The 25651-nt window shown below is 40.3% G+C and overlaps 1 protein-coding gene and 1 long non-coding RNA gene across 3 annotated transcripts; one reads left to right on the forward strand and one right to left on the reverse strand.

Moving 5' to 3' along the window:
* The first annotated feature begins 490 nt into the window (after window positions 1-490).
* On the forward strand, window positions 491-5364 carry LOC135110237 (uncharacterized). 2 transcript variants are annotated; one of them, XR_010273161.1, is made up of 4 exons: window positions 491-641; window positions 946-1052; window positions 3047-3258; window positions 4981-5364. It is a non-coding gene; the product is annotated as an uncharacterized LOC135110237 (long non-coding RNA). The 2 variants fall into 2 exon arrangements; XR_010273160.1 differs by having other exon boundaries at window positions 498-641; window positions 946-1047; window positions 4981-5119.
* Window positions 2731-25426, reverse strand: LOC135110235 (enhancer of mRNA-decapping protein 4-like). The gene is made up of 25 exons (XM_064022348.1): window positions 25268-25426; window positions 22988-23083; window positions 22316-22521; window positions 21653-21851; window positions 21113-21263; window positions 20556-20741; window positions 20172-20287; window positions 19570-19768; window positions 18789-19068; window positions 18212-18379; window positions 17559-17740; window positions 16936-17040; window positions 16283-16504; window positions 15870-15996; window positions 14949-15603; window positions 14666-14785; window positions 14443-14541; window positions 13962-14114; window positions 13531-13655; window positions 12806-12921; window positions 12298-12463; window positions 11970-12129; window positions 8212-8416; window positions 7531-7694; window positions 2731-6868 (listed from the first exon to the last, which is right to left on the reverse strand). Exons 2-25 carry the CDS (start codon window positions 23062-23064, stop codon window positions 6694-6696), a joined length of 4356 nt encoding a protein of 1451 aa, XP_063878418.1. The 5' UTR covers window positions 23065-23083; window positions 25268-25426; the 3' UTR covers window positions 2731-6693.
* Window positions 25427-25651: the final 225 nt, after the last annotated feature.

Consider the following 25651-nt stretch of genomic DNA (forward strand, 5'->3'; position numbering starts at 1 on the left):
CCTTCCCTTCCCTCTCACTCCCCTTGATATAACAGGTCACGGTTTTGGTGTGATGCGTGAACTAACACAGCATGGATTATTGTCTTCTATAAAACTTTTCGCTCACCACTTCAAAACGGAAAAACAAACCTTATAGTGTCAGACACACCACTGTTCTCGCCACTCTGCCTCACAACAGACCAAGCATCCCCCTTCTGCTGTCTCTATACCGTTCCTGGCAACCCGCGTATTGCTTAGCGGAGACAGTCTGTGTCACCGCCAGCAGGACCTTCTATCTCGAGAGTGGCAGAGATAGCAGAGAGGAAGCAGCGTGGCATCCACCAAGCGTGTCTGAGGAAAGAACAAGGCCGCCACTTGAATCAAAGGAAGCGGGAGGAGCGGCGTCGCCTCAACCCCGTGCTGATCAATACCAGACTGGCGGCTACGAGGTCGGACTCGGAGGCTCCCAGAGACCAGTGTGAGGCTCCGCTCAGCTCAGCCAGCGCTGCTTCGTACGTCGCTGGGATGCTGCACCATATTTATTGTTCACACACACACACACACACACACACACACACATACTAACATCACAAGACATTCAAAGAAAACACACACACAGTTATAGGACGGTGAAAGATTTGAGAGTACTACGGTGTAACGAGGTTAGTAAAATCTAGATAAACTTATCAGTGTGTGTGTTTGTGGGGGGGGGAGCGTAATCTAGTGGTCTCTCTCTCTCTCTCTCTCTCTCTCTCTCTCTCTCTCTCTCTACATACTGTGATAGGGAACTACCTTAAGGCTTATTGTAAATATAATTATGATTTTCGAGGTACCAGGTAACTGCCCTTAGAGGAAAGTAACAATTAATTGTGGATAATGACTGTTATTGTGTTTAGTGGGGAACTGCCGTGGTGGAATTAATTTGGTGTATTTAATATGGGAATTGGAAACTTTGATATCTTCCAGGTACGCCTGACGGTTTTGGCTGAGAGAAGCAGATCGGCGGAACCGCTGGTGGTGGTGGTGGTGGTGCAGATTGTGCTCCCCGCACCGAGGGCGGGACTTACTGTAAGGTGTTGTATGTTAAGTTTGCTCAAGTGTCGGATCTGGTTGGGGTTTTTCTATCTAGTTATTTAGCATTTTGTGTACTTGTAACTGGATTAGGATTATATTGGTGGTAAATTGCTTTACCAAGTTGTACCTGTGAAACCTGTTGGCAGTTGGTGATACCGAGTTTAGGCGTGACTGCGTGAATCGCGAGTAATGGTGATGGTGTTTTGTGTTTTCCATGTATTAAGTTAAGGATATTAGGTGTAGATGTTCTCTATATATCTAATTATACAAAAAACTCATGTTTGGTGTATTCTCTCCTGAGTCTTACTGAAATAATGAGGGTTGGAATGTGAGACGAACCTAGGGAAAGATTTTGTCTGGTTTCGTGTCTGTGCGCTATACACAGTCCATCCTCGCCTCTTACCTTGCTGGCGATGGCGTAACAGTACCACTTGCGCGCCTCCCACTTAAACAATAATGTAACAAGCACGTCTCCTCCTTTCATTCAAACCAGCGTATATAATTTTAACATTACATCACAAAATTTTAAACCACCTACTTTAGTAGCAGACGAATGGGAAATGACAATCAACAGAGGTTAAAGTAATGTCTTACATTACATTCTGCGAATGCCATGCTTGTCAAGATGGTATTGCAGTGCAGGCAGCAGGTCAAGCAGTAGATCGTTTCACAGGCTCTAGATGCACTTTAGCAGTAGTTCTCAACCGGGGCAGCGCGAGCACAGGACGAGAGGGGAAAAAAAAATCACGGAAAATCACGGACTCATTGGCTAGTAGTACAAAGATGCAGCAAGGGCTATCTATCTATCTATCTATTTATCTATCTATTTATCTATCTATCTATCTGTATGTATGTATGTATGTCTGTCTGTGGTGGCATAGTTGGAGAAGGGGTTGAGTGGGTGGCACAGGGAGGAGGGGGGGACCAACGGCAATGAACCAGCTTTGGGGGGCCCATCTTGCAAAAGGTTCAGAACCCCTGCAATATAGCAACGGTCGTCATCTGAACCACAGTTCTCGTGTAGAATGTCTAAGTTATCGCCAAGGATTTGCGCTGTAGTATCAGGGGGACAACAAACAGGCGTGTGGGAGGTTGTGACCGTCCCAAGTATAGAGGCAAGTCACGAGATTGGTTTCCTTGCTTCCGATCGAGCAGGTCTCAAACATACTGGTACAATAAACCATTGATTTGATACAGCTCAAATCAAAACACTTCCAAGTTCCAAGTAGCAAATGACGACACAATCAAGGGAAGATCTTGCCCAGGGTGACATGGGCATTCTCCCAGAGGGCGGCACCACCATGGCGGTGGCATGTAACACCCACTAACACTGATTTCTGTGCGGTTTGTTTGTACTGTACCATCTGTAATAGTTTGCTGGTATAATTTTGATTGTCTTGATAACCACTTAAATAAATGTTAATTTCTGTTGGCGAGGGGAAGTAGGGGGCGCCTAAGTTGATTTGTCCAGCTCCGCCACTGCATACAATGAATACATCTGTCCCTGCCAGCAAAACATGCCGTCAGGCCTGCCCTTTGTATTTGGCACTCATGCGTACTTCCACGCGCCACTTGACGTATAGATTTGCGCCATTTGCGATGGCTCTCCCAGCGCTATCTGTCCCTAGATGTTCACTTTTGATACCAGTGATATGGGAGACCAGAAAAATATTTAACATTAAATAATTAATTTATTCATAAAACTAAAAATACAATTACATATCCAAACAATTGCAAGAATGAAAGATTTTTTTTTTAATGTGACACAAAGGAATTAAATTTCCAAAACCACTATCATGAGAATATCCTAATAAGAATAACTTGAGAGCAAAGTTTGGCTAAGAAGACACACAGGCCACAGTAACACCAACTTCTTTCCCCATCCACCTCATAATACAATGCAAAAACAAATAATGAACATAAAAATAATGACAAAAAAAAAGTAATATAGATGTTCTGGTGACACACATGATTCACAGAACTCTTCTTACAGGACACTGCCGGACAAATCCAAGTTATGATGACGATGATGATGATGATGATGATGATGATGATGATGATGATGATGATGATGATGATAGTGGTGGTGGTGGTGGTGCCTCTAATACCATAAGCTAATATCACATTTTGGGCTAACCATCTCATGCACATCACCAAACAAAGTACAAGATTCTCATAAAATTGCCTCTCCATCTCTAGAAAAAGGTTTGTATGCATAAACACAGGAGTTTTGTACAAAAATAAAATAGACCATTCCTAATACAAAATTAATTAGTGTATGTAGATACTTAAGAGTGTGAAATATGGAACACAATACACACAGCTTGTGGATCAGCCTAATCATTATTACAGGAGACACAAACATGCATGTAAGTCTAATAGGGAAACAATACTTTAAAGTTTGAAATGCAAACCCATTGACAAATTCTCCATATAAACACCACAAAAGTTAACATTTTGCCATATTAGTTCCTGTTCCCAAGTGAAGATGCCTACTTTTTCATCTATCTGAATACTTAGAACTAGTGTAAACCTTTCATGGGGGATTGGCTCCTGCTGACCCTCCCCCCACCCAACTCTGCTCTCACTCACATCCCTAAGGCAAAAAGACAGTCCTTCACACCATGTCTTTGAAATATGTACACCACACTCACTGTAGGTATGCCACTCACCCACAAACACTCAAACAAAACTCCTATAAAACACCTTGGCTCAGTACACAAGTTGAATCAACATAAAAAGTACTGAAAGTAATTTCAGAAATACAAGTCCATATACGTACAAGACTGACCTTTCCTTTCAGGAGCAGTGGCCAAAACAAGACATCATGGCTTGTCTTATTGTAGGAATAAGAATACAGAGTAGGGACTCCCAGTCTCCCCAGTATATCTCTTAGTGCCCCATCATGACATGCAGGAAACATGATGTTAGTAGTTTCCCAACGCAACTGCAAGAGTGTACAACCAGGATGTCCCCCTTCCACAGCATATTTAATGTGTGTGTGTGTGTGTGTGTGTGTGTGTGTGTGTGTGTGTGTGTGTGTGTGTGTGTGTGTGTGTGTGTGTGTGTATATATATATATATATATATATATATATATATATATATATATATATATATATATATATATATATATATATATATATATATATATATATATATATATATATATATATATATATATATATATAATGTTCACTCCATGCTTCCTGTCACAGTTCACCTTGAGTTTACATAAAAATACAAAACTTCTACACAAATACTTTTTATATATCTTTTCTACAAGTTCTTAGCCAACTTCCATGACACGAACACTTTCCAAAACTATGTAATGTACTTTCATACAAGATCCAAGCCATGGCAAGTGAAACCACTGCACAACTGAGTGACAGGCACCTAGAAGTGACACACAAGGCTCCCATGCAGCAAGAACACTATCCATTCAGTATTCTCAGAGTCCTCCTTCCTTACACTCACCTACAGTATTCTCGTGATAGCAAGGTGATAGCAAATTATTAATCCCTCCCCCATTTTATGCCATAATCAAGACATGCCCACATGCTCTTCTTCCTCCCTCACAACAGAAACAGATAACTCAATTATTCACAATCTGAATAACACTTTCACTTACAATATTAGAAAAAAATTTCAAAACAATTTTGATACATTAAAAGTTGATCATAAATACAACTTAAATAAATCATAATGTGAATTCTTTCTAATATAATATTAGTTTTTGCACAATGCATAGACTCAGTTAAAAATACTGCATGTAAGCCCAGATCAAGGCTGATTACTCCATCATGGACAAATTTCCTTTCATGTCCATATCCTCCACTTTCTACTGGAGTAAATTACCATAAAAATAGATATCTTTAGTATTTCCTCTGAGATTAATACCATGCCCTTCTACTGCTTCCTCTGACAGGTGTAAGAACAACACTGCTGAGACAGGTCAAATTTCAGCAATAAATGATCTCCATGCCCCAACTTCCTGTGGTGAATGAAACCTTTACAGCAACAGTCTGAAAGCATGCCAGCAATACCTTTCCCACCGACACAAGCAAGCAGGTCAGAAGACAGGCGTAGCACCATCAGCCATTAACTAATAAAAGGATAAACTATCATTGACTCGTATTTTAGAATATTGCAAGAAAGAAAATTCATATTCAGGATATGAAATGGTGCTGCAGTATGTACATGACTGATCAGTGGAAGATCACACAACTTATTTGAAAAATACATTTACAACTTTCCATGGCAACATTCCTTAAAAAAAAAAAAAATATATATATATATATATATATATATATATATATATATATATATATATATATATATATATATATATATATATATATATATATATATATATATAAAATAAAAAATGAATAAAAAATAGAGCTGGTGTATGCAATGAAATAAAAATCACAAAGCATCCATATCAAAACAAAATAATTTTTCCAAGGACGGACTATCTCCGATCTTATACTAAGGTTGTAAGGTTACAAGAAATAAGGTAATATTAATCTGATGTACCATGTAATGTAAGAGGAGTGTGTTTAACAGGATTAGTGTCAATAAAGGAGAAGGAATGAAATGTAGTTTAGGTGACGTAGTCAAGTGCATGACCCAAAGATGTTTCGGCCAAAGACAGAACTGTAGAAAATTGGATGACTGATGACTATGAGAATATACATGAATATTGTAGACACAGTGGATGCAAGATAATGACCTCAAGTGTAATGGGATGGCAGAGGGTGGGAGTTAAAGTGGTGTGAGGTGAATGAGAGGGAATACAAGGACAACAATGAGTGGAGCCTCTCCAGTTGCGGTCATCTATTTGGGACAATTCTTAGGAACAGGTCCTAAGAATGAATGGATAGAGAGATAGATTGACAGAAAGATAAATAGACATGTGTTAGACATGAATGGATTGAGAGATAAATTGACAAAGACAAATAGACAGACTACAAAGCCGTTCCTAAACACATTAGCCACACACCCACAAAAACTGCGTGATGTACACACCCTCAGTGAGCCTGCACTCTCTGCCTTCAGTGCCACTCTTATAATGAACTTGCACATCACTTGGGGTTTGAAATTACTAACTTCCAAGCAAAGTAAATATGATTCCTACATATATTAACAACTCAAAAAGTAAACTGCAAAAATCAAAGAAACAACTTAAGAAGCCATATCATGTAGCACTTTCACACAAAATTATTGACGGCAACATACTGAAATTTCAATAGAATGAATAAGTAACTAATAACTGAATTTAGTTATTAGGATTTTCTATGACAGAATCAGGGTTCATATTATGTACATGGTAAAATGCATCATATTTACATTTTTGCTTATAACATGTGCAGCAGCATGCAACACAGGCACACAAGAATCCTATTATTTTTTCTGCTCTCTCTCTCTCTCTCTCTCTCTCTCTCTCTCTCTCACACACACACAGACACACACACACACACACACACACACACACACACACACACACACACACACACACAGCACCAAACAAGATAGCTAATATCATCTTATATTTGTATGTGGTGAAGAAATACTTATGTACATTGTTCTGCTTCATCCCTGTCTATATACAGCCTCACCAGTCCTCCATGGCACCTGCCTATGAGGTGACCAAGTGGTTCACAGCCATCAGCAGCATTTTGACCTTTTTGTTGTTGGGGTGAGTCATGAGGTACATGTTCATATTGCGCTGGAACCCTTGCAAGACAGAGCGCATGTGTTCCCGCGTCACTGGGTGGGAGGAGTCCAGGTTCATGATGGCCTCCTCCAGGTACCTGAGGGCAAGGATGAGGTGCCAGGTAAGCAGTAGAGTAGCACTTATATGGAAAGGCTGTAGGGCATAAGCTGCATCCATATCAACCAGCAACACTTTTGATTGGAAAGGAGCTGAACTTAACTAAGATGTAATTAAACACATACAATTCACCTGCAATAAGACTTGAAGGGAATGCTTTCCCCAAATAATCACATTCCAGACTTCTCAATTCATGATGAGTCAAGATCAATGACTCCCAAAACTGGATCTTGTTTGTAAACTGTTCTGAGCTGCCTTGACAATACATCTGCATTATGGCTTAGAAGACCCTAATCATCTCTCCCATTATATGTCTTGCCTCATTACAGGAATAAGCATACAGAGGAAAGGATTCTAAGTCCCTGTGCTTAGTCCCTTTTAGTTACCTTTTACAACACAGAAGAACCAGACACATACTCTCTGTCCTGTGTCTGAGGGATGACTACCAATATGACTTCAAGCCAGGCTAATAACATAAAAGTAATATAGACCACACTGTCATAAGTGACAGGGTCATCACATACCTACTTGTAAAATTAAATTAAGAACCTGTGATGCCTTGCTTAGTATGAGAAGCAGGATTATGACATGATAATGGAGGTCATAGCAAGAATAAATATTGTAATCCTAAAGGTGACTTACTTGAGTTTCAGGTCAGTAAAGACAGTGAGGTCATGGGAGAGTTGGTTGACAAGAGAGAGGAGCACATCCTGACTCAGAGGACATGGTGTCATGTTGAACACCTGCTGTGGGTTGACACGTTCACAGACAAACATGACTAGGCTCAGGTCAGAGGCAGAGAGAGCCTGAAATACAAAAAAAACAAGCCTCTGGTTGTTTCTGTCCACACACTTCACTTCTGAATGCCCCAGGCCTTTTCTTAATTTTAAATGTATTTAATACCCTGTCTTTCCACATCCCCTTTAGCTAATATCTTTTAACAATTTCATAATATTCATTTTATACAAAGTTTTCATATCAGTTCTGATGGAAAGGCAGGAATTCTACCCAACTTGTGCATTACTCCTTATATCCCTGCCACCTCCTGACATATCCCTCTGCTTCTTCTTGTTCTCTTGCCTACTTTTTACCACCCTTATTTCTCCTACCTCGTTCCCTTCTTTTTACATTTCTCTTTTCTACTCCTATATTTACCATCCTTATATCCCATATCTCATTCCCTTCTTTTTACATTTCTCTTTTTACTCCTACATTTACCATCCTTATCTCTCCTACCTTATTCTCTCCTACCTTATTCCCTTCTTTTTACATTTCTCATTTCTACTCTACACCATTCCATTCCTGTCTCTTCCTCCTCCTTACCTGCTTGAAGGCAGTGTTGAACTGTCCCTGGGAAATGAGACCCTGCACTTGCTGCTGAGCCACTTTTGGGTTGTGGGCATGGGGTGTGGGGCCTGGAGTGTGGGCACGGCTGCGAGCGTCCAGATTGGCCTGATGCTCCTGCAGGACATGGGTCACCTCCTCTCGCACCAGCCCTCGTATCCTCTCAGTAAGGGCGTCAGACAACCTAGGGGATTGGGCAGAGGGAAGCTATGATTGATGCAATCTGGGTTTAGAGATTCTGTTGATCAGTACTGGTGTGATGAAGCTCACTTTAGGTGGTGTGTGGTGTGATGAAACTGTTAATTGACAAAAATCAATGTTTAGATATACATAATGCTAAATGCTCATGACAAAAATTTCAACACTGAAATATATATATATATATATATATATATATATATATATATATATATATATATATATATATATATATATATATATATATATATATATATATATATATATATATATATATATATATATATATATATATATATATAGTAGGCAACATGACAATGAACTTGAGAAGTTCCAATATAGCATTCATTATGGCAAATGTGCATTATGGCAACTGAAGAACCTATGGGAAAAAATAATTGGTTCCAGAAAACCAGAAAGTAATAAAAAAATAAAAATCTACAAAAAAAAAAAAAAAAAAAAAAATCAAAATGAGCACATTTACACAACTAAATTTGAGATAACACAACAAATACATACAGTGCCCTTCCAAGTTTCGTGCATAATTCTAAATTCTTACTATCCTGAGTTTCGCACTGCTTTGACAAGTACAATGGAATCTCGGTTACTGAATGCCTCTCTTTTCTAACAAATCGGTTTTCAAACAAAGTTCTGAATTCATTATTGCTTCTGTTGCTGTACCGTAATACAGTTCTGGAACAAAGTTACTTGATTTTAAATATTAAAAGATATAGCAAAGCTGTTGTTTATTACTAATTTATGGATTCTATAAATATTTACTTAATTTTTATATATTTGGAGGAGAGACAGAACGTAAGACAGTAATTCAATCTTTGAAATATGGTAAATGTGATCCAGCCAAAAAGTCTCGATGTAAACAAACAGTTTTCACCACTCAGGGGCTGTCACGAGCCAACTGTGGCCTTCTTGATGACCCCTAGCACCATCACTACTGAACAACTGCATTTTTTCAGTAGCTTTTCCCAGCAGCAAGATGTCTAAATGTTATGATCACCTTTATTTTGGTGGTAAAAGGTTTGCTCCTTCCCACACTAGATGAGTGACTAAGAGAATGCCTGCACGGCCTACACACTATCTTCTGATAAGTTCTCTGTCACTAAGTTCATTAAATACATCCTTTCAGGATAAATAATTTGTTAGCTGGAAATGTTGTGAAGCAGCCAACTTGGCTGTGGGAGCGTCTGTCATAAGCAGCTAGGACAGGGTAGACTGATGTCTGGGAATGGATTAATCCATTTTACATTGATTACTATGGGGAAACTAGTTTCGGTTTTCAGGCATTTCAGATTTAAAACAGCATTCTGAAACTAATTAAATTCTAGAACTGAGGTTTCAATGTATAGGTCATGTTTACCTACTGTCAGCATCATGTGTATACATATAGTAAATCCCGCCTAAGTCAGAGCTCTCTCTCTCTCTCTCTCTCTCTCTCTCTCTCTGTGAAAGTAAGAACAACCCTAAGGATTGGTAAATAGAGACTGATTGAGAAAGAAAATGGAATTACATGTACAAGAGCGAGAAAGAGGGAGACATGATGACGCGAAAATGACATAAAATGAATGAGAGAGAGAGAGAGAGAGAGAGAGAGAGAGAGAGAGAGAGAGAGAGAGAGAGAGAGAGAGAGAGAGAGAGAGAGAGAGAGAGAGAGAGAGAGAGAGAGAGAGAGAGAGAGCTCTGACTTAGGCGGGATTTACTATATGTATACACATGATGCTGACAGTAGGTAAACATGACCTATACATTGAAACCTCAGTTCTAGAATTTAATTAGTTTCAGAATGCTGTTTTAAATCTGAAATGCCTGAAAACCGAAATTAGTTTCCCCATAGTAATCAATGTAAAATGGATTAATCCATTCCCAGACATCAGTCTACCCTGTCCTAGCTGCTTATGACAGACGCTCCCACAGCCAAGTGGGAAGCAACTCTGGTTGCTTTTGCAGCTATACCTGTGATAAATTATGTAACTATACCTGTGATTTTATACCATCAAGTTTTAAGTAGTTATACTACATTTACTCGTGTTGTCTGACATATATTAAATAAGTCAGAATTGTTGATTTTTTTTGTTGAATTTTTTTGTGAGTTTTAATAATTCTCAGTTCGTTGAGGCGTTCTTTATAATTGTTTAACCTATTTTCTCCTCCTGCTCTGATTTCATCCTACTATTGTGCTAATTGCTTTTCCTTTCTTCTTTCTACGGTCAAGGTGGGTGGGGGTTGTCATCTGGCAACTTATAGCGCTTGCGCTCGTCCCACTCTGCCTTCTCCGTTATGTTTAATAATAATAATAAAAAAAGAGAGAGTTTCACTCCCATCTCTTATCTCTGACAGATAAGGGGGAGGGGAGATGACACACAGGTATGAGGCAAGAAGGGAGAGGAAAGGAAAAAGGGAGTAAGGGACAGGTGCCATATAGGTGAGCAGAGGCTCACATGGCTTGTGAGTTAGTCTTGCAGTTTAGTTTGTTATTCTGAAAAATTTTTATTAAATTTTCAGAGCCGACACGAATGGCAAGTTCATCTTGCTAGTTTTGGTTCATTGTTCCAATTAGTTTTTTATTAAAATTTCAGTGTTCACACAAGTGGCAAGTTCATTATGCCAGTTTAGGTTCATTATTTTAATTAAATATTTATTAAAATTTTGGTGCATTATTGCAGTTATATGTTATAATGACTGTGCTGCTACATACCCTAATGAATGAAAATAGATGAAGTAAAAATGACATGAAAATGAATAGATGGGGGGAGAGGGGAGCAAGGTATCACTCACTCACTCATTTATTATTTCTGACAGATAAAGGGGAGGGGAGGTGACAGGAAGGGAGATTAGAGACAAGACAAAAGAAGAGAGAGGAAAGAAAAAAGGATAGGAAGAGACAGGCTCACACAGCTAGTGAGTTTGTCTTGCGAGTTTTAGTTTGTTATTTAGAAAAAAATTTTATCAAAATTTCAGTGCCAGTACGAATGACAAATTTGTCTTGCCAATTTTGGTTCGTTATTCCAATTAAATTTTCATTAAAATTTCAGTGCTCACATGAATGGCAAGTTAGTTATGCCAATTTTGGTTTGTTATTCCAATTAAATATTTATTAAAATTTAAGTGCATTATTATAGTTGTACATTATAAAGACTGTGTGTTGTTATGTACCCTACTGTACATATGTTCATTTTCACAATATACAAAACATAAATTTCATGGTTCTATTCTAGTAACTTTATGTACATCTGATTGCAAAATCTTTGGTGAAGCAACTAGAAAAGCTTGGTAATTATCATATATATATATATATATATATATATATATATATATATATATATATATATATATATATATATATATATATATATATATATATATATATATATATATATATATATATATATATATATATATATGTATATCTGCAATACAAAGTTAATATAATCATTCTGACTCTTCATTTGTTTATTCTCAACAAGCATCTCAATAAACATCTGCTTATAAGATTCAAGGAGCAAAAAAGGACGTGAGGGACTGACGTGTTTTGCTGAGCCACAAGCTTGTTGACATTGTCTTGGAGAGACTTGGAGTGGGAGGAAAGAGAGTTGCATGCTGAAGTCAGGGACTGTGACACCTTGCCCATGTTCTCCTGCACTGCCGTCCGCCCGCCCTGCACCTCATTCTCCAGGTTCTGTAGATCTGTGGCAGAAATTTTTTGTAGCCTAATAAATTTTCAAGAAACACTTACTTCTTTTTAAACCTTTTGAATTAGTTTTTCTCATAAGCATGCATAAGCCTGGCAAATCTGGTAAACTCAAGACAATGAATCTTTCCATTACAACTATTCTTGTATTTTCTTAAACTCACACTCTCTAGTGCCTCGGCTGAAGTTCTCATTGACTTGTGCAAAGATCTGCTGTGTGAGTGCATTGAGGCCAGGCAGCAGCAGCTTGTTGTAAGCGTCACGGCAGGAGCTTTGCACGGTCGCTGCCACTGCTGTCCCCACAGATCCCACGATGCCATCAATGAAAGACTGGAGGGAGATAGATTGATGCACTGTACACTGATCATTCAAAACAAATAATAATTATGCTTCAAAAATTTAAAAATACAATAAGGAATGGGAGTATTTATTAATGCAATGACCTAATATTTCTTGAATACGAATCAGATTAAATAACTTTCTGTTCAGGCTAACCAAAATTCAAGAGCATTTCATGAATTCCTCTAATCAATACTAAGTTCACAGGTAGTTTCCCTCCCATATCAATATTCTGAATCATTCATACTTGAACTAATTTATATATCAATACTTCTCATCACACTCATTTTCACCTAAATCACAAGAGGAATCAGCATAAGAGAGCAGACCTACCCTCGAGTGAATGACTTTAGTGAGGCCATCCAGGACCTGCTCTTCACTGTTCTTCGTAAGTGAATGCACCTCTTGTGTGAGATGAGAGCTGAGGGGTTCCAAGCTCTTCACCACACCTGGGAAAGGCAGTTACTGTATTTGATGGTATATAAGAGGCATGGGCATATAAGACACATACCAATTTCAGCAGGGCATATTCAGGATTTTTTTTTTTTTTTTTTTTATGTATTTAAGCATGTAAGGTTTAAAGCAAGTTAGCATTATAGCTGAATAAAAGGCAAGCAATCACAATGGTAAAAAATATCCTACATGACTGCAGTAATAAAACAGAGGCAGTGGTCTAGTCACAGAGGTGAGGCAAAGAATGCAGCTGCTGAGATGTCAACAACACACTTGGCATGTCACTTAACAGGCTGTGTTTTCATTTTCAACATTTCCTTACATCATATTATGGATGAAAATATAACCCTCGCCTATAATATGGTGGTGTAAATCTCACATTCAAATATAAGATGCAGGATGATTTTTTGAGCCATTTCTATGAAAAAAGGTGCATCTTATATGCCATCAAATACAGTAGTGAGTCTGGGAGGGCAGAAGATTAATGGATAATGTCCTTCAGTTACTTGTGAGTCAAGTGAAGTAACAGATGGTTGTGTGATGACAGAAAGCAGCTATTTACATTGTCACCAGTCATCTGCTCCTCTCCTCTCTCACTGTCTCACCTGGAAGCACCACTGTCCTCAGCTCATTCCTCAGTGTGCCCTCCACCACAGGCCGCAGTGCAGCAGCCAGTGCCCGAGGAAGCTCCATCTGAATCTGCGACTGGGCTGACTTCACTTCCTCCACCCTGATCAAAGAGAGATCCAGTCTACCAATTATCCTGCATTCACAACTAATGGAACATCATGATATGCTACACTAATCCCATGCATCACTGATCTGTTTCCAACCCAACGGAACAAAATGTATGAATGGAATTCTCTTAAACTTAAAGGAATCTTTTGCAAGTATCTTTGTCCACCAGCCTGAAAAAGTAGCATCTAACCAACACTATGTTAATGAGAAAACAAATAGCATCCAATTAAGAAATCATAGAGAAACTTAAGAATTGAGAAAAAAAAACACTGCAATGAAGACAATTCCTGACTCTTACTGCTTGGTCAACTGTGTCAGGTGATGGAGTGTCTTGTCCATCTTGGAGGCAAGGGAGCGCACCTGGGAGACAGCTACCTGGCCCTGCTCTCGGCTAATGCTCACACAGCCCATCATCAGTGTGCGCAGCTGAGCCACATCATCAGGCGTCACCCTGCAAACACATCACAGAATCAAATTTGAGAACAAAAATAATGACACTTTACTCCAATACTAAGGATCACACTCTGGTACATATTAAAAAAATAATAATAAATAAATAAATAAATAAATAAATAAATAAATAAATAAATAAATAAAATAAAAAAATAAAAAATATTGCAAACAGGAAAATCTGGTCTAAACTGTATAACCTCCTTTTTCTTTCTAAAATAACTGCAGATCAAATACAGCAACAGAAAACAGAAGTACAAAAGTTTGACAGCATGGCAAATGGATAGCTTTTCCCTGGTGCCCTGTATGGTGTATGACGAGAGACTCACGCTGGTGTCACAGGACCATTGAGTTGGTCAGCAGCCGGGGACTCTGATGGATGGCCTACAGAGTTGAAGGCTCGTTCATTCTTGATCTGTGCCGAGTTGCTGTAGAAAGGAACATTACTGGTAACAGAACAAAGCTTACTGAGTCAAACTCACTAGTTCCTACTGTGTTTACTGAAGGACTCAATGTGATACACCACACAAAGGCAGGGTAGAAAAGGTTTACCTCTGGTGTGTCATGGCAGCAGGAGAAGTTGATGTTTCTGGGCTAACAGTTCCAGCTTTGATCTCCGCCTCCAGCTGGGCACATGTCAGCTGTGTAGGGAGACCCCGCACTGATGCAAACCTGCCAGGATGATAAAGGCTTGGTGAGATCAATGTGGCAATATCAATAACCTACATGTTATTTTGATGCATTTAACCCCAACTCCTATTCTTCTATTCAATATAATATCTTTTCATTAGAACTTCATAATATGAGTTGTTTGAAATTTGTTCAGTGTACTCACAAATCAACTGGCTGGGTAGGGGCTTTGGGGAGTTCCACATCATGACCATGCAGACCTGCCTGCTTCTGAGTCAGTTGAGCCAGGGTGTTCAGAGGCTGGGGTACAGAGGAGACCGGCTGAGGGAGAGATGAGGGCAAGCTCTGTGGCAGGGATGAGGGAGGCACCTGTGGTAAGGATGATGCTGGCGGCCGTGACAGCGAGGAAGGAGAGGACTGCTGCACAGATGTTGGTGTCTTTGAGACTAAGGGAGGAGACTGCTCTGGTAAGGGCAGTGGAGGTTGGGGTAGGGAGGATGGGGGCTGTGGTAAGGAGGATGGGGGTTGTGTTGGTGGCTGGGGAAGGGATGTGGGAGGTTTTGGTTTGACCATGACTGATGCAGGTGGTTGAGGCAAGGATGTTGGGGGCTTGATGATGGATGTGGAGGGAGGCTGAGGCAAGGCTTGGTGGTCTGGTGGTGGTGGTGGTGGTGGATGGCTATGTGAGGAGGGAGGTTGCCGGTGTGCTTCAGGCTCATCTTCTTCCTCTTCTCCTTCTTCCTCCTCCTCCTCCTCCTCTTCATCATCATCATCTCCCTCCTCTTCATCCTCTGCCATGCCTGCCTCATCCCTAGTTCTTGGATCCTCGTCATCCTCATCTGCAAACTCCTCACTCTTCCCTGAGCAACATAATAAACTTAATTAGATATAGTTTCAAGAGACACCTCATAAACTTGACAACAAAATACATGTCTCTGAGATACTGAGAAATGACGAGATGATTATGACATCACTACTTCCACACAGCATTTTCCATGATAGCAGAATATTAGGCACTGTTTTTTTATGTGTGAAGCCAGCTGGCTAAGGGAACACAATATAATTAAACTCTCTCAGACTACAAGTCAAAACCAGCAAGTGAAAAGATCCAAAGGGGAAGCCTCACCATTCTGGGAATGTAGTATCTGCTGTACCTCAAGGGACGGGGAGGAGGTGGTGCTAGCTCCTGTGCGTCCCACACCCCCACTACTTGGTACCACTACCTCAGATGTGGCAATGGGGACTTCATGATCCTGGTGAGTCACACTTAATTAGACACTTCAAAAGTGATAACACAATAAGACTATCAAGTCAACAGGTTCACACAGATCTTTTCATTTCAGTTTTCATCTGGCCACAACTGTTCAATAGTCCTAAGGAACAGAGGGACTGACAGACTGATTTAAAAAAAAAGGGGGAAGGCACCACAACACTGCAATCATATGGAGCATGAACAGAGGGAAGATTGCAATTTAACTTGTCAGGAGATTATGACAATTACAATTAATAGTATGTGCATAAGAGACTACTAGTACCTACCTGCAGAGGGACAGGATGAGGGGTAGTGGAGGGAGGGGGAAGAGAGGTTGCTGGAGGAGTAGTGGAGGACCCAGCCACCACAGAACCAAGGATCTTGAGGCTGCTACTGCTCTCTGAGTCGCTGCTCGGCATGAGGGTTCCTGAGCCACACCGCAGCAGCAGGGACAAAGCGGCATTCTCAAAGTCTGGTGCATATGGCACATCAAACTTATTTGGTGTAACCTGGTACATAAGGGAGAATGAGATAAGATAAGGAAAGATAGTGTCTATGATGGGAAGAAAAGTAGTAATCTATATCTGTGTATCAGGTTAACATCCCACATGACAGGAGATGGCCATGACAAAGAGTAGACAGAATATGAAAAATGCATGACAAAGATAAGAAAAAGGACTAATATGGATATAGTAGGTTTCACGTTGAGAGGATGACTAATGATGGTAAGATAATAACTTGTATGGGAAAAGTAGCTGTATGAGCTTAACTTAAAAAGAAAATTAAACTATAACATAAAAACCAGCAAACAAGACAACACAAAATTCAGACAATTACTCAGGTAGAATAATTCAAGGGTCAGGAGTCCATTCCCTGAGTGCTGTTGACACAGTCTTCCAGGCCTATCACAAGGGCACAGACTGAGATCCCTACAGCTCACCTTGTTCGACACAGAGCCTTCCTCATTGTCCTCCTCAGGAAGGTCTGAATCCTCTGGCCTTCTGGGGGAGCTGAAGGAGTCTGGTGTGAGCAGGTTCATGGGAGGCTGTAGGCAATAGGAAAACACATTTATATATGAATATGTAACATGCCCTTCTCTACATACATGGCAGCTGCATGTCAACCAAGAACTAAGAAACCAAGAAAAGAAGAAAGTAGTGGGCAAATAAATTAATACACTCATCATACAGTCAGACTCATGCAGTTCAATGTTTTGCTCAGCTAACAACACATTAAGTCCTTCAGGGCATTACAGCAGTATAAATATGAATCCTCCTACAGGTAGTCTTACTTATGTTGGAATTAGATAAAGGAACATCTTTTCATTTAATATGAAATACAGAATTATAAACTTTGGCAGGTCTGATAGAATAATACTGTAATTCAACAAGCCATGACCTGAAGATAACAACATAATTAAGCTGATAAGAATATATACTACACTTTCAATTTATCCAAAAGGCCAAATAGCAATATTCACACAATTAACACACAAAGAATCTAAACAAATTCTTCTCAACTCCACAGAAGTCACATGAAATCCTAAAAATTTCAAATACAAACCTGGGTGGACGCTGGAGTGTTGTGCTGAGAGGAGAGGCTGGAGCTCTGAGGGGAGGTGAGAGCATCTGGAGGAGGTGGAGGGGGAGGTGGTTGCTCTTCCTCCCTGTCCTCCCTCTCTCTACTTACATTTGTGTCCACCTCTGATGCACTCAGGCTTAAGTCTGTCAAGCCATCACGCACATCTGAGGACACCACGCCATGGATGTAACACCACCACCAGATATCACCACCAATACTCCCTTCATATAGTTGTCACTTTATGATGCAACTAATTAAATTCAACCACAAATACCTATGAAAGTAATTTCTCTCTCTCTCTCTCTCTCTCTCTCTCTCTCTCTCTTATATCATAGGAAGGATATGACATTAGATATAGATGGAAATATACCAGGAAACAAATCCTATCTGAGCATTCCTTCAGTGGCATCCAAGGAGAGAAAGAAAAATCAATATCACAAAATTTTTGAGCTTCTGGACACAACTGTAACTAAATGAGAGCTAAGACTAAGCTACTCAAACCTAAAAATGGAAAAGATGAATCCCTAACAAAAATAATAGTGGACTTGCAAGAAAAATATAAAGTTAATAAAATAGATGGCTACTCATTTTCCTCTGCAGAGTTGTACATTTCTACCCTGCTGGCTGCCACTCACCAATGGAGTCCCGAGACACACTGAGGTCATGGTGGTGTGTGGGAGGCCCAGGGAGGGGGATATCTGGCTTGAACCTGAGGGTGGCCTCCTGCAGGGACACAGTGTTGATAAGAACACAGCGCAGCACCACGCCATCCACCATGTCCAGACTCTCCATGTCCTCCTCGTCTGTAGAAAAGCAGGTTTTTTTATCTCATTATACTCAAGAAAGTTGGGAATCTATGCAGGATGTTTTGATCATATTACTTGTTCAGCCTCAGAGAAAGTGTATATGAGTCAAAATATACCCAATAATATGCAGAAGAGAAGCAACATAAATGAAAGGTAAGAGGACTTGAAGGACTAATACTTTCTGAAAGGTGTACATCAAGAATAAGATAGCTAATGATTTCTCACCAGGAGAAAAGAGCAAGAGAAATGAACAAAATAGAACAATAAAGACAATCAACTGTTGACCTGAAAGAACTGATGGTTTTTAAAAGGCTCATACCTGGTAAAGGATGATTAATGACTATGTCTATGGCCCCATCACAAGATAAATAATTTACAAAGGGCTACCAGTGTCATGCCTCCTCACCATGAGCATTCTGAGCAGCATCATGCATGTGGTCGTGTTTCCACAGCTTGTAAGGCTTCCAGGCTGCATCCGTGATGGAGAGGAACAGCGCTGGGTACTGCACCGGCAGCTCCGACACCGACACCAGCTGTGCACTGCCCCCCACCCCTCCACCACCACTGCTCTTCCCCACACAGCAGTTCCCTCCACCAATACCTCCACTAATACTATTTCCTCCTCCTCCTCCTCCCCCTCCTCCACCAGTGTTTTCATCCTGGTACACTACCACCACATACATCACCTGAAATGGGAGATGTCACTTTTAGTCATTTCAAACAGAGAACAATGATGCCACTATTTGCATCAACCTGCCAACTCCATGCCTCTACTTAAAAATAAATAAATAAATGAAAAATAAAATAAAATAAAATGACCAGTAATAACAGATTATATTTTGGTAAACTTCAAAACATCAAGTGCATCAAGAAATATTAATTTTCAGCAGAACATTAGCTAGAATGTCTCCAAATTCTATAACTACAAACAACAAATTATTATTTTTTCTTTGCAGACTAACAGAAATCTCCTTTGTAAGAAAATGTTTAGGTCATCACCATTACTTTCAAAGATAAATAAAGATATCTTTATAATAATCTACATACCAGGCCTGCAATCCATCACTCTAGGCACAGCTCTCCTCTTAATCTTAACCACTCACTGCATAAACAGTACATAAAAATATAAAAAGTAAAAAAAATTGAATTACCACAGGCAGGTGTGCACATTACACTTTGCCACCTACCCTGCGGTGAATGTCTGAGAGCAGCAGGAAGTTGGCTGAGGGATCCATGGTGGCTTTGAATATCAGGGGCGTCTGTGGAGGGTCCTGCAGTGCTGGCACAAAGCGTAGTGTCTGGTGGCACTGCCATGACTCGCAGGACCACACTCGCAGCTCAGAATTGTTGCAGGCACCCGTGACAGCATACTTCCAGAACTGTACACTGTGGCAGGCAAGAGGTTGCTTGTGACTACTTGAAAATAAACCAAGTGTAAGAATTGTAAATAATTAGTTTATAGTCTTAATGAAGTATATGTCACCTGCTGATGATGGCAATGATTAGAGCAGTGAATCTGAAAGATTTCTTCCTACTAACAGCATCAGTCCCTCATAATCATGACCTGCCATCCAATATTCTTTTGGACACTGTATTGAAACATTACAAGCAAAACAAGATAAAGGAACACTTGCAGTAGTCATAAGGAACCTCAAGATCATCAAAAGCTTAGGAATATCAGGCAAAAATAAATGAAAATGGAGCACATTTGCATCAAGATAACAATAAAGTCAGAGCTTGATAGTAAAGAGCAGGCATGGAAAGGAAAACTGCAGGGAAGCAAACCTACTCAGGACTGTGATGCTTGTGGTCATCCAGGAAAAACAGTGCTGAGAGGGGCTTCCCGTCATGAGGGTTCCATTGGTGTAGGCAGCGTGGTGATTTCTCTTCATCAGCCATGTATACCTGTACCAGAAAGAACACATGCTTGACACCACCTGTCCTAAAACAAAGGTATCATGTACTACGACAAGTGAAAAGTTTTAGATGAGAAAAATCATTAATATTTTCTCTTCTGCCCTGTGCTGCAATTTGGAAGTCCAAACTCTATTCTAGCTGCCTCTGCATGCCAGATTATGAAATAATGCAAATAAAATTTTATGAAAAATTTTGATTTATAAGGTTATTTCTCCTCTTTCTGCTTTTCTAAGTTCCCACCACACATTAGTCTCACCTGGAAGAACTTGACATAACCATCAAGTGCAGCAGTGGCCAGTGCTGTCCCATCTGGACTGAAGGCAGCATCAGTGATGGGGGCTGAGTGCTGCTCCATCAGCTGGTACCCCGAGGCAACTTGCTCACGCCGCAGCTGGCCTCCACCGTGCTCCCGCAGCACCACACTGATGTTCCAGATCTCAGCCTGTGGGGACATGAGAATATATCAGTAATGCCAGTCTTCAAAGGGATATCTGCCCTGTGAATCACTATCAAAAGGACAGCCAGATACATTTTAATCATTATCAGACACACTAATACTTCTTAGCCTTTCATTACCTGCAACCAAGTGCATCTAACATTACAGCAAACAATATCACCTGACCTCTTCGAGCAATTAACTTCTGACACTAAGGCTAGATGTCTCCTTTCTGTGTCACCTGAATGACTTTAAGAATGCCTCCTAAGCAACAACCTAACCAACCAAACCACATTCTTATTCTTTCATAAGAATTCCAAACAAGTGCAACAAAAAAGCACATCTCTGAAGTAACAGAATAAGGAAGGGTGACCTACACAAGGGCCATGAGTCAGCACCAGGAGGTGAGCTGGCTCATCTCCCTCCTCTCCCCCAGCCTGTTCATCAGGGATGTAGGGGCACCAGATCACACGGTGGTGGTCACTGGCCTCACTGCTGGTGCTGGCCACCTCCACCAGGATCTCAGTGCTGAGGGAAAGACATCACAAGAGGTTAAGTTTTAAAAATTAACAACAAATTATAATACTCAAGATTTTTATCACTATAATGCAAAATGGATCTATTCAGATCCCATCACTGACAGGGCTGTAATGTTCTGTTACTGAAGTAAGTGTTTGAAGATTTTACATTCAGATAAACTAGTAGCATGCACATCAATGTTATGCACCACAGACACTGCTACGTTTTTGCATGGAACACTGACAGGGTGAACTTCAGAGTACTAAACCTCCCACCACTGCAAAAAAGTCTGCACATCATGGAAAGAGTTGTTAGAGGCAAGAGTGAGTGCAAGGCCTTTGCTTTCTTCACCTCCCAGTGCACCCAACCCTATATAAACCCAACCCCTATAAACTTACTTGAGTGAAGTGCCAGTGGAAGTGTCTGTGACCTCACAGACATATAGTGTCCCAAACTGGTCAGTAAAGGCCAGAATGATGCGGTTGGTGATGTGGGCAAAAGCAAGATCCCGCACCATCCCTCTGATGTTCCTTACGAGGCCACGGTCCCCAGTCTTATTGTTGATAATGCGCACCATCCCACTAGTCTTCTGGGGTGCTGCAGGGCAGGAGGAGATGGGTGGTGTTAGTGACTATTCATGAAGCACTGGGGAGTTGAGGTGGAGGTAAATGGGAAATACAGTCCGAACTATGCAGGGAATATGACCATCAGTGAACGCTCTACCACAAGCACAATTCATGCAAAATAATTTACCTGTTGCTCTTGAAGAAACTTTACTCATCAAGACTTGCAATATTAAAAAATGCATTACCATTACACCAACCTGTTTCAAATGCAAACCTATCATAATATGTTAAGCAGATAATAAGTTTTGCTGCTATTTCCTGTAAAATAATTAAAATCATAAAGAAGAATAAGAATAAAAACAAGATGAAGATGAGAAAGAAGATGATGACAAAGAAGAAGAAGAAGAAGAAGAAGAAGAAGAAGAAGAAGAAGAAGAAACACAAAAGGTATAAAAAGGAAACCAAATGCCAGGCAGCCACTATGCTGCCACTCACCCCTGATGGCATAGGCCACATAGTTGCCTGAGGAGTGCTGGGCCACCAGGCTGCCAGACAGGTAATGGTGGTCCCAGGAGTAGTTGCTGATGTTGCGGGTGGTGATTGCCGAGGAGCCGGAGGTATGGTTTGTGGCACCCACCTCCACCTGCACCTCAGACCCCACCACCACGCTGCTCCACCTCTCCTCACTGGCACCAAACGAACTGCATGACAGATGGACAGCAAGTCATCATAACCATCACTGCTGTTGTGGTTCATCATCAGTAAAGCCTTCACATAATCCAGCCCCTGTCTTCCAGGTATACAGGTCTGTATTTTGAAACACTAAAGGTTTTTTTATCAGGACCATTTTCAAAAGCCACACTGATGACTGGTTGGGTTATTATGGATATTTTTTCCTATTAATGGCACAGAATCCTTGTTAAACTAAAAATAAAAAATTGACTAACATTCTACATTCATTACCAGTGTGTTCTGTATTTCCTTCCATCTCAGGTCCTCAGATCTCCTTACAAAACTGGACATTCAATAGATTGTAAGCAGTTCTGAGGGCTTGTGAATGAAAACAACACTAAGCACAGTAGGAGTGCTTGTGATATGTTACTTGATCAATGATGACCATAGATTACTGCACTGTTGGCCAGGCTTCAGCTCAAGTGGTACACTCACATGGTCTGGGTGGTCTGGTTGTTGCTCAGGATTGCCTGACGGCATCCGGCACTCTCCTCATATCCAGCAGACTCCATCTGGCCACCAAGAATGACACTGCAGAAAATGGTGAAGGTAAAGTTACAGTACTTACAATCCTGATGATACATGCAATATTTTTCTTATTCCCACCTGTATGGGTTCTGGAAAATATGTGTCCTAAGAACAGACAAAGAACACTACATGTGGCAGTTCTGAATGTGTGTGGATGTGGTGTGGATGCAGGTAAAAGGAAGATAGTTGGAAGAATGTTAGGGGAACAAAAGTTGAATGTGCTAGTGTTAAGTGTGAAATGAAGTTGCAAGGAAGGAGTGAGTGTGTGTTTGGGTGTGTGAATGGAAGGATGTCAGATGTGCTGAGTGGGAGAGGAAATACACTGTAAATGTTTTGTATTGTAAATGATGATGTGAATTTTAGTTATACAGCAAATATATCCATCTACCCTGTCAGATGCATACTGTAAATGCACCTTCCATATTTAATGGCATATAAGATACACCTTTTTTCCTAAAAATGTCTCAAAAAATCATCCTGTTTCTTATATGCAACTGTGAGGTCTTCTGTACATTTAATTTTGAAATTTCCTTCATCCATACACCCAAAGATTTACACCACTGTATTATAGGCAAGGGTGCTACATCATATTTTCAACCATAATATGATGTAAGGAAATGTTGAAAATGAAAACACAGCCTGTTAAGTGACATGCCAAGTGTGTTGTTAACATCTCAGCAGCTGGGTTCTTCGCCTCACCTCTGTGACTAGACCACTACCTCTGTTTTATTACTTCAATCATGTAGGATATTTTTTACTACTGAGATTGCTTACTTTTTTGTGCAGCTGTACCAGTCACTTGCTTTAAACTTACATCCTTAAATACATTTCTATTATTATTATTTATTTTTTTTTTTTTCCTGAATATGCCCTGCTGAAATGAGTGTGCATCTTATATGCCCGTGCCTCTTATATACCATCAAATTGTCATGTGCAGACAACAATAATTTCAGCTGTAAATCTAACAATCAGGATTTGTTTGTAATGTCACAAGTGTGGGGTTTGGATGATTTGGATGTTGGATTTGTGTGTGTGTGTGTGTGTGTGTGTAAAATACAGTGCAGAAGTAGGTGAGCTAGTGGGGTAGCTGTGCAGGGCCAGGCATTTCAGGCAGGACCAGCCGAAGTGCTCACACCACCTCCCCTCCTCCCACTGCTATACCTGTGCCCAGTGCTGGCAGTAATAAAGATGAGGGAAGAACCACACTGTTTTCACAAGCCTGGCAATGCAGAAAAATGGAAGAGTGGCCTGCCTGCCTGCCTGCCTGCCTGCCTGCCTGCCTGCCTACCCCCCCTACAAACACAAAACCCATTTGCATTCTACTGGGTGATGGCTGCCAACACCCTTGTGAAGGCTATGGGTGTAACACTATTGTAAATGTCTGTGAATTTCAGTTGATTAGGCAGCAAAAAAAAAATAAATAAATAAATAAATAAATAAATAACTCTTTCAGTACCATAACAGGAGCTTGACTTGATTTTAGGTGCCAACCACTACAAGACTGCATTCAGTTTACAATACTGCCTGTTGTAGCTAACTGGTCATGAATGAAGTCTAATTACTAATCCACTAACATTATTTCCTCTTTTCTAACAGTTGGTGGCTCTGTTAACTTTAAATATTTCCTCCAAGACTAAAAACAATCAAGCGTGTGCAAACCAAGAGTGTGCTCAATAAGGCAACTGAATGGATGTGAAATTTGTGAAAAGTAGAGGTATTTGTCCTAGGAATTGTAAAGAATAGAAGTAAATTTAATGAAAAGTAATTATTATAATTGTGTGCATGAATATCAAATGTTGAAGAGGGTCAAAGAAGAGGAAGAGAGAACAATAACAGGAAGAGGCCCGAAGAAGCAGCACAGGTCACACTAACAATAACACGAGTGAGGCACGGGAGGGGGGGGGGAGGGAGGCCATATAAGGGAGTTACGAGTTAATGTACACCTGCCCACTCTACCAAGATAACCACTCTGCCTTCAGCACGCATAACACACTCCAGGAAACGTAATTCCTCCACTACCTTCATTACAAGCCTCAAGAAAGTAGTTATTACAAAACCTGACGAAACCCAAATGTTAAGCCAAGAAACATCCTTCCTTACACCTCTCATTTGCCGCCGTTCTACTGCACTAGTCCCTGTAATGGCCCTTCCTATAAGTTCCCTGGGTCGTTTAGTATTAGGGCGTACCTTGGTTATGACGGAAAATGGCGAGAGAGACAAGGAAATGCCAATGTTCAGGGTATGTTTTCAAACGGCAGACAAGTTGTCACCGCGAGCCGCCCCGAGACTACAGAGGCGGGGACCGTCTTCGCCCCCGTCCCGCTCCTCCACACTCTTATCTGCAGATCTGTCTAATTGTAGCCTCTTTTGCTTTTATTGCTGCTTCAGTGTGATGTTTAGTTTTTATATATCATTATTTTGTTAAGCTTGCTTATATACTTTTTTTTTCTTCATTCCATTAACTTTGCTCTTTTCCTCGATTTTATTATGGCCTACTTTCTTTCTTTCTTTTTTTTTTTTTTTTTACTTTATTCCATATTTTATTTATTTATTTATCATTTTTTACTGAGC

The sequence above is a fragment of the Scylla paramamosain genome, chromosome 20 (genome assembly GCF_035594125.1).
Source record: "Scylla paramamosain isolate STU-SP2022 chromosome 20, ASM3559412v1, whole genome shotgun sequence".
In the NCBI taxonomy this organism is placed as follows: domain Eukaryota; kingdom Metazoa; phylum Arthropoda; class Malacostraca; order Decapoda; family Portunidae; genus Scylla; species Scylla paramamosain.

What these genes read in the sequence shown, in the direction of transcription:
- LOC135110235 (XM_064022348.1), bottom strand. Translation starts at nt 23,064, where the DNA reads ATGGAGTCTGCTGGATATGAGGAGAGTGCCGGATGCCGTCAGGCAATC. An exon ending in TGCTGACTCATGGCCCTTGT is followed by an intron (nt 20,742 to 21,112) that starts GTAGGTCACCCT and finishes ATGTCCCCACAG; the next exon opens with GCTGAGATCTGGAACATCAG. An exon ending in GAGGACAGTGGTGCTTCCAG is followed by an intron (nt 12,922 to 13,530) that starts GTGAGACAGTGA and finishes TGCCTTTCCCAG; the next exon opens with GTGTGGTGAAGAGCTTGGAA.